The sequence below is a fragment of the Myotis brandtii genome, unplaced genomic scaffold (genome assembly GCF_000412655.1).
Source record: "Myotis brandtii unplaced genomic scaffold, ASM41265v1 scaffold1204, whole genome shotgun sequence".
Classification (NCBI taxonomy): Eukaryota; Metazoa; Chordata; class Mammalia; order Chiroptera; family Vespertilionidae; genus Myotis; species Myotis brandtii.
In genome coordinates this window covers 331756-346367 of record NW_005354186.1, presented here as the reverse complement: position 1 = coordinate 346367, position 14612 = coordinate 331756, and the positions used below count along the sequence as shown (strand labels likewise).

The following is a 14612-nucleotide window of genomic DNA, read 5'->3' as shown; positions in this document are numbered from 1 at the left end:
CTCCCCGACTGAGCTGGGGCGAGGCTCTGGGTAGGCCCGCTACCCGCTCCTCCAAGGGACGCGAAGGGGAGGGGCCCCGGCTGTGGAAGGGGTGGGCAGCCTCCTAGCAGGTCCTGGTCTCCCCCGCACCCCCAAAGCCCACCGCCTGGAAGCGCTTGGAGATGTCCCATGGGAGGATGCGTTACTCCCACAGGACTCTCCCCTTTACTGCCACACCCCTTGCCCTGGGGGCCCCTTCCCCCAAGAAGCCTCGGCCTGGGTGCCAGACCTTCTGGGGAGGAAACGGCTCCCTGCCGGGGGCTGAGAGCCCAAGGAGGGGCTTTGGGGACAGACAGAGGCTGCCCCACACATACACCTCTTAGGGCCCCTTAGGCCCCAACTCAGGGAGGGCCTCCTCCCAGTGGTGACAGCTGCCGCCAGCTGGGGGTTGGGGGGGGGGGGGGGGTGGATGGGATAGTGTAGCCCTGTCGGGAGTTGCAAGGAAGGGAGGGGTCCAGGTCGTTCAGCCCCCTTACCAGGAGGAGGCCAGGGTTTTCAGAATGGGGGTGTGGGGAGCCAGATCCCTGCCTCTGGGGCAACTTGAGCCGTGAGTCTCATCTACTCCCCCCTGCCCCCCCCTCACCCATCTCATCCCATTGAAGTGAGGGGTAAGGAAGGGAGAGATGATGAACGCATGAGACGGACGGGGAGTCCCAGAAGTCTCAGGATGGGAAGAAGGAGGGCAAGATGCCCGTTTCGCCTTTTCTTCCCCTCTCCCTGGTAACACCCCGGGGCAAAGGGGGCAAAGTCAGGTTTCTGGTTAGCTGTCTGGACGAACTCCCTTTGTTGTGGCGGGAGTCGGGGCGGGGGTGGCTCCTGGATAAATGAGCCGCGGGCTCCCTCCCAGCCCTCCCAGCAGAAGCTGACAGACTGAGGCTGCCCTCCATTGAGCTGGGACTGGATTCGGGGACCTGTAGACTCAGCCAAGGCCACACTGGGGCCAAGGACTGGAGGCTGCACTCAACCAGGAATTCTTAACCTCACGAGCCTGGGGAAAGCCATGGCTTACTGCTCTGTCCCCACAAAATGACACACACAGCGCTTGTCATACAGTGTCGGGGTACAGCACCCCTAGACTGGGTGACAGCCTGGTCCCCTCCAGCGCTGCCCTTCTAGGAGCCAGAGAAGCCCTCCTCCGGCTCCACCCTAAGTGCTTCCTGCCGCTGCAGACAAACAGACCACAGTCTCATGAGTCTGATGCACAGCCAGGTCTTGGGAGGCCTGGCAGGAGAGGAATCTTCTAGGGGTGGGAGCCCTGGCCAGGCCTGACTGCCATAGGGGCCCCTGGGGCCCGTGCACACATGTGGTGAGCTGTGATGTTGGCCGGACAGGGCTGGGATCCCAAGCAGGGGGCTCGGGGTCAGGATGCACGCAATCAGCGCCTTAGACACCCGGGGAGGTGCGGAACCAGAGCGTGGGCATGGAAGTGGCAGGGAGAGCAGGGTCAGGGCTGGTGGGGGACTAGGAATGTCCCCTTGCTGAGCAGGGCAGGGTAGGTTCTGTCCATTTGCCAAGATCAGCCCTGGAGCCGAGTTGGAGGTCTTGTCCCTTGGCACTCGAACATTCAATATCTCTCCTAAGTAGTTCCTCCTCTAGACTCTGGGCGCTCCATATGCCTGGCTTCTATTTGGGGTGCCTCCTTCTCCAGGCTGCATGGGGGGGAGCGGGGGGCGGGAGCGGAGGTGGGCTCGGCAGCCCCGGGTTAGTGCCCTGGGATACAGTTTGCCCTCCTCTTCCAGCTGTCCTCTGACACCAGCCCAGCCGCCTCACAGAGTAGCCATGAGAGCAGCCTACCTCTTCCTGCTATTCCTGCCTGGTGAGTGGCTCCTGGCGATGGGGCCCCTCTTCTGTGGGTGAGCATGAGGTTTGCAGGGGAGGGGGATGGCAGTGAGTCTTTGCTGTGCCCTGTCGCCAGAACTCAGCTCCCTGGGTCCCAGGGCCTCCTGCCTCATGGACCTCAGACTGGACTGGCCAACCCCTCCCAAAGTCTGAGGCATTTCCTGGGCCCTTACCCCAGCCGCCCAAGCGGCAGGCAAGGGGGATTCTGGAAAGTGGGCACACATCCTGGCACCCCGAGTCCATGCCTTTCCTCTTACTTCCTGACCCTCCCAGAAGCTGATGTGTAGGAGTTGGGGGTACCCAAGACAGGGAGTCTAGACCCATTTGGGGCTCAACCCCCTATACCAGTGGTCAGCAAACTGCGATTCGCGAGTCACATGCTGCTCTTTGGCCCCTTGAGTGTGGCCATGAAGTTTCAATTGCACTGTACGTGCGCGCCCACACGTGGTATTTTGTGGAAGAGCCACACTCAAGGGGCCGCAGTTTGCCGACCACTGTCCTATACAATCTTGACCTTAGAGGGGTCCCTGTTGGTCAAGTGAGAAGTTATCAATGGGACTGAAATGGCCCTGCCTGGTCCATCATGCATTCATTTAACAGATATTTGTTGAGCTCCTACTATGTGCCAGGCACTGGGCTAGGCCCTGGGGATGCAGCGATGAACCAGGCAGACAAGTGCCTGCCCTCATGGTGCTGCCAGTCTAGGGAAGGGAGGGCTATGTTATCAAGTAGATAAATGTCAGATTGTACTGAATGCTATGATAGAAATAAGCAAGAGGATGAGATAGAGAGGGTGGGTGAGCCAGCGAGAGCCTCTTAGCAGAGCTGAAATTTTATTTAAGACCTAAAGGAGAAGGTGACCAGGATCACAGGCCTGGGAGAGTCAGGTGCAAAGGCCCTGGGACAGGCAGGAGGTGCTGAGTGCCAGGAGCAGCCATGAGGCCAGCATGGGGGAGATGAGTAGGATGAGATCAATGAGGTGACACAGGACCAGGGAGTGTAAGGGCCATAATGGTTGAGGAAGGAGTTTGGATCCTGTAGATCTAAGAGTCTGGTAAACTGCGGCTCACGAGCCACATGTGGCTCTTTGGCCCCTTGAGTGTGGCCACGAAGTTTCAATCGCACTGTACGTGCGCGCCCACACGTGGTATTTTGTAGAAGAGCCACACTCAAGGGGCCGCAGTTTGCCAACCACTGCCCTATACAATCTTGACCTTAGAGGGGTTCCTATTGGTCAAGTGAGAAGTTATCAATGGGACTGAAAAGGCCCTGCCTGGTCCATCATGCATTCATTTAACAGATATTTGTTGAGCTCCTACTATGTGCCAGGCACTGGGCTAGGCCCTGGGGATGCAGCGATGAACCAGGCAGACAAGTGCCTGCCCTCATGGTGCTGCCAGTCTAGGGAAGGGAGGGCTATGTTACCAAGTAGATAAATGTCAGATTGTACTGAGTGCTATGATAGAAATAAGCAGGCGGATGAGATAGAGAGGATGGGTCGGCCAGCGAGAGCCTCTTAGCAGAGCTGAAATTTTATTTAAGACCTAAAGGAGAAGGTGACCAGGATCACAGGCCTGGGAGAGTCAGGTGCAAAGGCCCTGGGGCAGGCAGGAGGTGCTGAGTGCTAGGAGCAGCCATGAGGCCAGCATGGGGGAGATGAGCAGGATGAGGTCAATGAGGTGACACAGGACCAGGGAGTGTAAGGGCCATAATGGTTGAGGAAGGAGTTTGGATCCTGTAGATCTAAGAGTCTGGTTGTAGGATCTTAGGGTCTCTTTTACATGCCTGTCTGACCTCCCCAGAAGTGTCTCAGGGCCCTTGCTGTCCCCATGGGGCACCCCCTCATGCTTTCCCTCCCCACGGCAGGCCTGCTGGCTCAGGGGCAATATGACCTGGACCCACTGCCGCCATTCCCAGACCACGTCCAGTACACCCATTACGGTGACCAGATCGGTAAGGCCTTGCCCGTGCCCCCAGCCCTGCCATGTCATCAAGCTCAGCCAGGGACCTGGTGGGGGGAGGGGGAGGTCCCTGGCTCAGTGGTGACCTCCTTTGCCCCTGGGGCTGGGAGATAGCCTGACCCCCACCAATTTTCATTCATCTGTTTTCAGACAACCCGGACTACTATGATTACCAAGGTAAAGGGTAGGGGCTGGACAGGACGGGTGGGCATCTGGGTGGGCCTGCTCCCCGCCCCCTTTATCATGTCCTGTTGCAGAGGCCACTCCTCGGCCCTCTGAGGAGCAGTTCCAGTTCCAGTCTCAGCAGCAAGTCCAGCAGGAAGTCATCCCGGCGCCCACCTTCGGTAGGCGGCACCCTTGGGAGTGGGGGTCTGTGTGTGTGTGTGTGTGGGGGGGGGGAGCGGTGACCTCTCTCAATGATCTCTGCCTGCCCCTCTCCCAACACCAGAGCCAGGAAACGAGGAGACGGAGCCCACAGAGCCAGGGCCTCTGGGTAAGAGCTCTCTTGTCCCCTGGAGTTGGGGGAAGTGGGGTGGGGCGCTGGTAGAACGGAGACTGCCAGGCCTTGTGCTCTTGCCCAGGTAGGTGGGGGGTAGGAGGCCTGCTTTAGGCGGCCCCCCTAGGCAGCTCTGGGCAGTCCCCCAGCCCCCTGGGCCTGGCCTGAGGTTGAATTGGCAGCAGCCTCCGAGGGGAGCTCTGCTCCCAGGCGCTGGGGCGGGGCAGGGAGCGTGTCCCCTTCCTGCCGGCAGTAGTGCTCTGGCAGGCAGGTGACGAGGGGCAGGAAGCCAAGGCTGGCTCAGCAGGCCCCACGCTGCCCAGCCAAGAGCCCGAGAGCCAGACTGGGGGATCCCGTCTGTCATGAGCTCATTGTGCAGTGTGCTCCTGTGGGTGGGTGTGGACTTCTGTGACCGTGTGTTGGGTATGGATTTGTGTCTGACTTTATGTGTGAATATATGCTTCTTCAGTGTGGGTGCAAATCTGTACACCGGAGTCCGTATGTATAAAGACACTGTATAAAACTGGGCGGCCTCAGGTCCAACACTGTGTGTGCATGTGTTGGGCGTGTGTGTGTGTGTGTGTCTGGGCCAGAGATCGCAGGGCGTACCTAGACTCTGAGATGAGAGCCAGTCTCTGGTGGGCAAAGTTGGGGGCTCCTCCCCCCAGTTCTGGGCCCTCAGCTGCAGCCCCCCAGTCTGATCCCACCTGTCACCCAGACTGCCGCGAGGAGCAGTACCCGTGCACCCGCCTCTACTCCATACACAAGCCCTGCAAACAGTGTCTGAACGAGGTCTGCTTCTATAGGTGAGCACAGGCCGGGCGAGGGGGAGGGAGCAAAAGGGGCGGCTCATGCCAGCCCCCGTGAAATTCGGGGAAAGATAATGAATCCTGGAGTTGATTGGGGATTGAGCCCTGGCCTGGGGGCCGGGACTCCCGGGCTCCTATACCAGGCCCTGCCCAGACTCTCCCAGCGGGGCTGGGCCAGGGTGGGGCTGACACCTCCCTGGCCTCCTCCCCCAGCCTCCGCCGAATGTACGTCATCAACAGGGAGATCTGTGTCCGCACAGTCTGCGCCCACGAGGAGCTGCTCCGAGGTAGGCAGCCTCCGCCCCCGACCTCTGACCTCTCCCCGCTCCGGCTCCCTCGTTCTCCATCCACCTGTCCACCACCTGATGTTTATTAAACACGTGCTTTGTGAGGGGGGCCACTTCCAGGGGATCCTGAACTCAGAGTGGGGAGCAGTTCCCATCACCCAGACCCACCCTGACCCCCATTCCTTTCTGCCCCCCAACAGCTGACCTGTGTCGGGACAAGTTCTCCAAATGTGGGGTGATGGCCAGCAGCGGCCTGTGCCAATCCGTGGCGGCCTCCTGTGCTCGCAGCTGCGGGGGCTGCTAGGGTGCAGCCGGCACCCGAGCCCCGGCCCCTCCTCAGATCCGGGGCCCTCGGGCCCTGCCTGACCTGGTGCTTTCCTTCCCGCCTGACATTCCTTTTATTCTGTCAAAAGTTAGTGGACTGCGGCCCAGGGGGTTGTCTCAGGCCCCTCCCCAGGCTGTGACCACCCCAGAGGCACAATGGGGCTCCCCACTGCCCAGTCTTTACCCCCAGGTGGGGGGCATCCGGGCCTCAGTGGGACTGGGCCTCCCAAGTGCCTTCTCCACCCCTGAGGTAGGCTGTGCCCCTCCCCCCAGCTGGTCTGCTTGGATTTCCTACAGCCCCTGGGCCTAGACCACCTGTTTTATACAAAATTAAAAACAAATTTTTACAAAAGATTCAGTCATTTTTCAGAGAACACAAGGCGGGTGGTGGCCAGGTGCCGCCCTGGTCTCGTTATAGAAAACGCTGAGGCTACCTGGCCTCTTGAGAAGGGACCGTCCAGCGACCTCAGCTTTGCCCCTGCTGTCCCAGTCCTGCCTCCCCTCTCACCGGCATCAGCTCTGACCCGCCAGAAAGATGGCAAGGCAGCTGCCCCCAGGTGACAGCGTAGATAGAAGGTTCAGGAACACAGCTTTCTTGTTGTCAGGGCCCGAGTCCCCCGTCAGAGGGTGCCAGCCCAGGCCAGAGGCGCCAGGACGGAAGCATAAGGGTGTGGATAGGGTGTAGGGCAGGAGGTCAAGGTAGGTGGGCGCTGAGATCAAGGGCTGTGGGAGGAGCAGTTCAGGGCAGAAACAGGGCAAGCCAGTATGCCTCCCTCCGACAGCCTGTGGGGCAGGTTCCCATTCACAGGTGAGCGAGCCGAGCTCTGACAGGTTAAGCGCCTTTGCCCAAACTCACTCAGCTGAGCCAGGACCCCACATCCACCCCCAGGCCTGCATTTGTTCACCACGCAGCCTGCAAGGCCCATCAGTATCCAGAGGGTGGGCCTCACCCGGGAGGGGCCGAGGATGGGATGAGAAAGCTGGGCCTGGAGTCAGGCCGCACAGATTGGGCCACACTCCAAGCCTCAACACCCGCCTCTGTTAAATGGGACGGGCGGCACTGGGCCCGGGAGGCCTCCCACCCGGACATGCTGAGGGTGGTAGGCTCCACAGGCCTCCCGGAGCCCCTCCCGCCTGCCCAAGGCCCTACCTGTGTCCCCTCCCATCTACCAGGTGGTCGAGGCACATTGACAGTAAAAAAACACGTCGGTACAAAACCATTTTTAGAAAACAGGGTCTTGTAAAAAAACAAACAGTTCTGAACAGTTAACATTATAAAAAGGTACAAAAATACAGGGACTCTGAACTCTAAGGGATTTCCTGACAAACACTCTGCACTAAGGCAGAGAGACCCCTGGGAAGCCAGGGCAGGGCCTGGGTCTCTGACCCCTGCCCTAGGCCTGGGCACCCCTCCTGCTTCCCATGAGCCCACGCTCCAGGGGCCTGCTTCAGGGCCGGCCACCCTGGCCCTGGCTTTGGCTCAGCCCCTCAGCGAGGACCTTGTAGAGTGTGGAGTGGCTCACCCGGGGAGGGGCTGGGCTGAGGGGGGCCCATAGACGGCACGTGACTCTGATGATGCTGAGAAGCCACTGCTGGGTCGGGCCTGCACTGGAGTCCCCCACCTCCCAGAACTGCCACCTCGGCTCATCCTCACCCCATCTGAGCTCTGGTGGCCCCGACAGGCCCAGGCTCTTGAGTGGGTTGTGCTGGAGAGGAGGCCCTCTTCTGCCCTAGGTACCGGCCGGGAAAGGGCTCATTTCTCTGGGGGCCTAGAGGCGGGGGAGAAGGACGCTGAGCTCCTCCGAAGCTCCTGATGCAAATGCCCCTTCAGTGTGGACACCTGGAGAAGAGAGAGAAGGTGGAGCCTGCCCGGCCGGCCCGGGTCCTCAGCCTGATTGCAGAGAGAGGGGGTGATTGCAGCTGGGACCCCGGGAAAAAACCCTCATTTAGAACCAGGGTGTTTCCTTCCCTCCTCGTTCTGTCCCACGGTGTAGTCAGGTGTCCTCTTCCTCTGATGCTCGGCATCTCTTTGGGGCACCCCATCCCCTCATCACTCAGATGGGCCTGGCACTAGCCCGACTCGGGGTGGACCTGAGACCCAGGCCTGGCTTAGCGAACCAGCCTTGCCCTGTAGGCACGTGCCCAGGTGGCACGGTCAGTAAGGGGCTGGAATTGAAGCTGGTCAATGGTCAATGAGAAGCAGCCCTGGGACCTTTGCTGTTGCTCCACTCCCCCCACCCTCCCCAGGCCTGGGATCAAGGGTGACTGGATTGGAATAACCTGAGCGGGAGCTCCCAAGGCCACCTGCGCTCAGGGAGAGGGCCTGCCTAGAGCCAGAGCCATGGCAGGGGACTGAGTTCCAACGACAGCACTTAAGCTTGTGTTCAGCCACGGCTGACACCCACCCAACCACTTCCGTTTTGGATGCCATAGGTGGCGTATACCCCAGAGGTCACACCCAGCCCTCTCCCCCTCCACCTTCTCTTCCTTCTCCAGCATCACACGCCATGCTGCAGCCCCCAGGGAGGGGCCAGGGCCCAGTCAGGCCTGAGTACCTGCTCCTCCAGCCCACGCACCCGCTGCCGGTGGGCCCGCTCCCGCGCCTCCAGGGTGCGTTCTGTCTGCACCTGGGTACTGCGCAGGCGCTCGACCTCCTGCTGCAGCTCCAGCTGTTGCTGCTCCTCTGCCTCCAGTGCCTCCAGCTCGACTGGGCTCTGGTCCTGCTCCAGCACCACCACCTGGGCCTGCAGGAGAGGCCGCCAATCAAGAGTCTGAGCCCGTGTGTGTGTGTGTGCATGTGCGTGTGCGTGTGTGGTGTATGCACAAGGAGGTATTAGGCACCGCCCCAGGGCAGGAGCCTGAAGGCCCTTGGGGCAAAGCCAGTGCAGGCAGGGGATGAAGGAGAGATCCTTGTTTGTTCCTGACCCCCTGGCCCTCCTGGTCTGTGATGAGGGTACCTAGTGACTCCCATTCAGATACATACACACACACACACACAGATATATTCAAACACAGGCCCATATATATACAGGCACAAAAGAAAGCATGTTCACCTGGGTGTATACATATGTGCAAAAGCCTAATACTCCTACATACATGAAGACATCTGTACACAGACACGAATACAGATATAACATATTGTTAATACTCAGACTTGCCACATCTGTGCAAGATTTAAGCACCAGAATATACCCATGAACACTCATGCCTCTACATGGCCACAACACACATCAACACAGACTCGGGTGCTAACCGGCCGTCAGCATCTTTCTCTCAGCTTTGGGGGGAGCCCTCCCTCTGGGACCTCACTCTGATCCCTAGGGTCCGGGCTCAGCGTTGTGGGCTCTGAACTGGCTGAGCCATCAGCAACTCCTGACTCTGAGGCTGGGGTGGGGCAGGGGTTAGGGAGGTGGGGTGCCCAGGACTGGGTGGGCAGGGGCGGGACCTCCAGCAGCTGAATCTGCCTCTGGGCCTCGGCCAACTCCAGCTCGGCCCCCGTGAGTGTGCGGTCCAGGCGGCCCTTCTCGGCACTAAGCCGCACTGTGTCCTCGTGGCTGCGGAGCTTCTCCCGCTCTACCTAGGTGGGGAGAGCAGGAGGGGAGCAGGGTGCCGGGAAGTGGGGGGCTCCAGGAGAGTGTTAGTTAGAGGCAGAAGGACCAGGGACCCTAGTGACATGCAGCTGGACCAACCATGGCTATGCCCTAAAGGGAGTGAGGGGAGGGTCCTGTGGAGCAGCCCACCTTGTCCAGTGTCTTCTTGAGGGCCACCCGGTCCTTCTCCAGCCGCAGGGCTGACCGCTCCACCTCCCGCTTCTCAGCCTCCAGCTGAGCCAGAGCGCGCTGCAGGCTGCCCAGGCGCTCCTGCAGCCGCCGCCGCTCGTCCTGCAGCTTCTGGACCGTGTGCAGGGCCGCAGCCTCAGCCTCCTGCCGCTGCCGCAGCACCTGCAGCAGGAGCAGCAAGCCCCTCATTCCTCTGGGCCTCAGTGAGTGCGTCTGAAGCCCGGGGAGGGCAATGCCAGCCTGCCATGCCCACTAACTCGGCAGGGCGGCTGTGAGGCCTGCACCAGGAAACTGTCTCCGGTATCTACCACAACCCTGGAATTTCTGTGTTCTTGACTTTGGTGGGGGATTATGCAGGGCTAGCAGAATTACTGAACAGTCTGGTTAGAGATGAGCTTCCTGGCAGCCAGGGCAAAATAGGAAATGAGTGAAATCTACTTCTCCAACTTCTCCAGCATGCTTGGACAGCTCTCCTCTCGGGCCTCAGTTTCTCCATCTCTATAATGGGGGTACCATGCTTCATCCCTGGCTTGTGGATTATGGGGGTTCCTCCTCCCAGGGGACTGGGCCTGGGTTTGGGATGAGGTTAAGATAGGTGGGAAGGTCCCCACCTCATCCTGAGGGCCTCAGCATCCTGGTGACAGAAGGGGTCCCCCCTGGCCCTCACCTCCCGCAGCTGTTGCAGCTGGCCCTCAGCCTCCGCCCGCTGCAGCTCCAGGTCCGCCATCTCGCCCCGCATCGTCTGCACCTGCTCAGCTAGGGCGCTGCTTTGCTTCCGGGCCTCGGATAGTGCCTGCCGAGCAGCCTCCAGCCGTTCCTGGGGGGCAGGGGCTGATGGTGCCAGGCTGGGCACACCCTCTACTCGGTATCTTAGGCCAGTTTCACAGCCCATTTTATGCTGGAGGGTGAGCCAGACAGCGGGACTGGCCCACAGCCTATACTGAGCTATAGAAGACCAGGACCCTCCCAGAACCCATCTGTCTCGCCCACTAACCCTGCACCTAGTCCCTCAAAGCGGGTGCTAGTCGGCTGTTCTCTTATTGGCCCCCCCACCGCCCAGCAGAGCCTCCTCTTACTGACTGATGCTCTTATTAAGCCCACCCCTCCCTCTCATTGATTGGCTCCTTAAGGTTCCCAACTGACTGCCTCATTGGCTGGCTCTCTACCAGACCCCTCCAAGCCTGTCTATTGGCTAACTAACTCTCTTGCTGGGCCCATCCCAGCCAGACCCTGGAATCCGTCTGTACCTGGAGCACTTGGCGGTCATGTTCACAGGCCGTCAGGGACTTCTGCAGTTGCAGATTCTTGTCCTGGGTGCTGCTGAGGCTGGCGCTGTTCTGGGCCAGGGCCTCCGACAGGCCCTTCACCTTGTCACGCAGGGCCCCCTCGCTCTCCTCCACCTTGGCCAGGGCCCCGTTCAGCCGTTCCACTGTCAGCTGCAGGGTCCCTGCCTTCACCTCACTGTCTGCCACCTGGCAGGAGCGACAGGGTGGTGAGATGGCTGTTCTCACTGTGGCCTCCACAAGAAAGGTCCCACCCAAGCCAAACCCTTCCTCTCTCTCTAGGCCTTCATCACTGATGCTCATTGTTCCCATGCACGCCTACTGGCTCAGCCTACTCGCACCGAGGCCCGTCCCACGCTGGTCAACTACCCCCACCCACAGCACCATCAACCCGATTGTCTCAGACGCCATGGTCTCCTCTCTGTTCTCATCCCCCTCTCCTCTCTGCTAACGAGAATGAACAGTATCTACCACAACCCTGGAATTTCTGTGTTCTTGACTTTGGTGGGGGATTGTGCAGGGCTAGCGGAATTACTGAACAGTCCGGTTAGAGGTGAGCTTCCTGGCAGCCAGGGCAAAATAGGAAATGAGTGAAGTCTACTTCTCCAACTTCTCCAGCATGCTTCCCATGAGTGCAGATTCTGCCATCAACCAGTCCTAAATTCTAATGTGGGCTCTGCCTCTTATTAGCTACGTGATCTTGGGCGATGACATCACCTCCTGAGCCTCCATTCATCCATCCATGAAACAGGGATGATACTATCTCACTGGGCCGCTGGGAGGATTACATAGTCCCTGTATAGCACTTGGCACTGGGCCTGCGAGGGGGGGGAGGGGACCCACCTGTCTCTGCAGGGAGTCCACCCGCTCCTGGAGGGCCTGGGCCTGGGCCTCCCGGTCGCTCAGGCCCAGGCGGCTGCGCTGCAGCTCCCCCTCGAGCGAGCGCCGCTGCAGCTCAAGCTTGATGGTGCGGCTCTCAGAGGCGTCCAGCACCTCCTTCAGGCGCCGCTTGTCACTCTCCAGCTTCACCTCATTGGCCTTCATCTTGCTGATCTTCTCCTGTGGGTGGGGGAGGGCTCAGGCCGCAGCTGTCCAGCCCACCCCACCCCTGCCGCATCCCTCAGGACCCCCTGGAGAAAGTGGGGAGCAGCCCAGAAGCTGCCTATGACCTGAGTTGAGTCGGGCAGGAGCCCTGGGCCCCCGCAGGTTTTAGGGTATGATGCTCCTCCCACAAGTGAGTTCAGACTGTGAAGGAGACTTGGGGAGTGGGGACAGGTCAGGAAGACAGACTGGGGTCCTTCCATCCCTGTCACCGTCCTGGAGACAGGGCAGGTCAAGGGGGTGTTCTTACAACCACCCCCCACCCCAAACCTCCCCCCCGCCAGGCCTGGCCCCTCTCCCGCCCTGCTCAGAGCCCCAACCCTGCCAGCTCTACACCCGGCAGCCCCACGCTGGCTCCTGCCCAGCTTTGTTCCTGGCCTCCTCCCGCGGCCCCTGTGGCTGGGCCCAAGGCCAGCGCTGGAGCCGCAGACACAACAACCCAGCTCAAGCTGGGCCTAGAGCCAGAGGCAGAGGGTGGGCTGCGGGGGCAGAAATGGAGGGCCGGGGAGGAAAGGGGGGAGGAAGAAACAGAGGGGATCCAGATCCATGGCTGTGCGAAGATCTCAAGCCACATACAGATGCCCAGCAAACACATAAAACCCCCAGAACACCACTCATGTGGCTCTACAGAGACGAAGGGAACCGAGGTCCCGAGTACTGTCACTTCAATGGGTGCTGAGACCAGGCAGAAACAGAGATGCATGCACACAGTAGGACTTACAAACACCTATTCAGACAGCAGATCCTCCCCTCATCCCACTGGCCCTCAGCCCTGCCTACCTGGCTGGCCCGGAGCTCACTCTCAGTGGCCTGCAGGCTCCTCTCCAGGGCGGCCACCTGGTCGAGGGCAGCCCGGCGCTCCCGCTCGCTGCGTCGCACACTGTCCTCCTGCAGCGCCAGCTCCGCCTGGGCCCCGCTCAGCCGCCCATCCACGCTGCGCCGAGCTGTGGCCCCCACCCCAGGGGTGAGGCCTGGCCAGGCACAGCCCAGATGCCTGACCCAGGCCCCAAAATACCTGGCCTGCCCTCCACTCACCATGGGACCTGCCTCTCTGAGTCCTTGAGGGTCTGTAAGTCTGAACATGGGGTGGGCCTGATCAAGGAGGGTCCCCCAGAAATGACGGCCCCCAACTGTCATTTAGGGTGTGATGCTCCTGGTCACAGTGGCCAGGGCAGGGATGCAGGAGCCGCTCAGGGCAATCCCACAGCCTTCCAGCCCCGCTGCTGAGAGCACACGAGAGCAAAGCAAAGGCCTGGGTCGGGGTCAGACGCACCTTCCTCACTCTGGGCCACAGCCTTCTGCAGCCGCCTTGCCCTCGAGGTTGCGCTGTCCCTCTCGGCCTCCATCTCCACCAGCTGGCGACTCAGGGCACTGGTCTGGGCCCGAAACTCATCCTGCAGTCCCCAGGTCAGGGGAAGGGGAAGACCCTGCTCTGGCAACCTGCAGCCCCTCCCAGGTCTCAGCCACCCGTTCCCTACCCGGCCCCTCACACCAGCCTCACCCGTTCTCTCTGGGTGCTCCGCAGCTCCTGCAGGAAATCCCGGAGGGCCCCCCGCACGGCCTCTGGGTCCAGGTCTGGAGACGTCGGGGAGGTAGCAGGTCCTGGGGACGGTGGCTCAGATCCAGGGCTACGTTCCAAGGGGCTGGGGCTGCTGGGCCCGTCCCCACTTCCTGGAGGAGGAGACCTGCTCAGGGATGCAGGAGCCATGGCCTCTCCTGCCGGGATGGTGCCTGCAGGCTCTCGACACATCTCCCCCAACCCTGCTATGCCCAGCAGCCTACGCGAGCCCATAGCACAAACCGGGTCCCCTCACCCTCCCGTCACCCTTCACCAGCCCTCAGTTCAGCCCATCCTCCATGCCATCACTTAGAGGCCCTGCTGCTCACCCCCAGAATGAGCCTCTCACCCTTTACAAGCTGGCCACTCCCCATCACCCTCAGCTCCATGTTCCAGAATATTCCCTCTTCCAGCACTAGGGCCTTCGTACATGCTGTTCCCTTCTCTCCCCACTACTGTGTTGGGGTGAATTCATCCCACCTCCGTGGGGCTCCAATGCCTGCTCCCACCCAAACCATGACGCCTGGACGGCTATGTCCCCAGGGCCCAGCCCGTGTGGACACTCCATCACCTCGACATCTCCCTGTACTGAGTGCGGGCACTGGGCCAAAGCTTTCCCTACGTCACCTCCTTCCATCCTCACAGGAATTCCCTGAGAGGTGAGGACCAATTTCCCCCTTCACAGGCGGGGCGGGCTCAAAGCTGTTAACTGATTTGCTTGGTCTCAAAGCTGGGAAGAGGATGGGCAACAGAACCGGGAGGGGCAGAATGAACAGAGACAGGACGGCACCTAGAGGTCAACATCGGAACTGCAGGATGGGCTCCAGCCTGTTAGCATCCTCCAGCCTCTGCCACGGGACACCCAAATTGCCCCACATTTACCCACTGTGGGAGGAAGGGGGGTGGAGCATTTGGGTGGTTCTCCGCCAGGAGTCCGGGACCAGCCGAGGGGGTGGGTTTTGAGACTGGTAATCAAAGGAGGATTGGGCCCAGCCTAGGGCAGGGTCTTCAGCAGAACAGACCTAATCGTGGGGGGCGGGGACTCCTCAAGGCCCGCCTCTCGCTCTCCCCTCCCACCCGGCTCTGGCGCTCCGCTCACCTCGGGTGGGTGGGCTGCGGGCTGGGGAGCCAAGCGC

General features: G+C 60.7%; 2 protein-coding genes across 3 annotated transcripts in view; one reads left to right on the top strand and one right to left on the bottom strand.

Annotated features, from left to right (window-relative positions):
* MFAP2 (microfibrillar-associated protein 2) overlaps positions 1–6101 on the top strand; it is a 7832-nt gene extending 1731 nt beyond the window's left edge. Inside the window, exons 2-9 of one of the 2 annotated variants that reach the window (XM_005858727.2) lie at positions 1779–1855; positions 3745–3831; positions 3990–4016; positions 4097–4183; positions 4288–4332; positions 5054–5141; positions 5358–5431; positions 5632–6101. In XM_005858727.2, the coding sequence (XP_005858789.1) occupies positions 1819–1855; positions 3745–3831; positions 3990–4016; positions 4097–4183; positions 4288–4332; positions 5054–5141; positions 5358–5431; positions 5632–5735 (549 nt within the window). In that variant the 5' untranslated portion in view covers positions 1779–1818 and the 3' untranslated portion in view covers positions 5736–6101. Of the gene's footprint in view, positions 1–856; positions 1856–3744; positions 3832–3989; positions 4017–4096; positions 4184–4287; positions 4333–5053; positions 5142–5357; positions 5432–5631 lie in introns of those variants that run through there. The other variant, XM_014532900.1, reaches the window with a different exon arrangement.
* Positions 6102–6981: 880 nt separating this feature from the next.
* CROCC (ciliary rootlet coiled-coil, rootletin) overlaps positions 6982–14612 on the bottom strand; it is a 35497-nt gene continuing 27866 nt past the window's right edge. The window contains exons 29-38 of the mRNA XM_005858733.2: positions 13420–13727; positions 13192–13312; positions 12699–12862; positions 11661–11876; positions 10782–11006; positions 10202–10351; positions 9496–9696; positions 9201–9332; positions 8311–8499; positions 6982–7595 (exon numbers count right to left, since the gene is read on the bottom strand). Coding sequence (XP_005858795.1) covers positions 7509–7595; positions 8311–8499; positions 9201–9332; positions 9496–9696; positions 10202–10351; positions 10782–11006; positions 11661–11876; positions 12699–12862; positions 13192–13312; positions 13420–13727 — 1793 coding nt within the window. The 3' untranslated portion in view covers positions 6982–7508. The remainder of the gene's footprint in view (positions 7596–8310; positions 8500–9200; positions 9333–9495; positions 9697–10201; positions 10352–10781; positions 11007–11660; positions 11877–12698; positions 12863–13191; positions 13313–13419; positions 13728–14612) is intronic.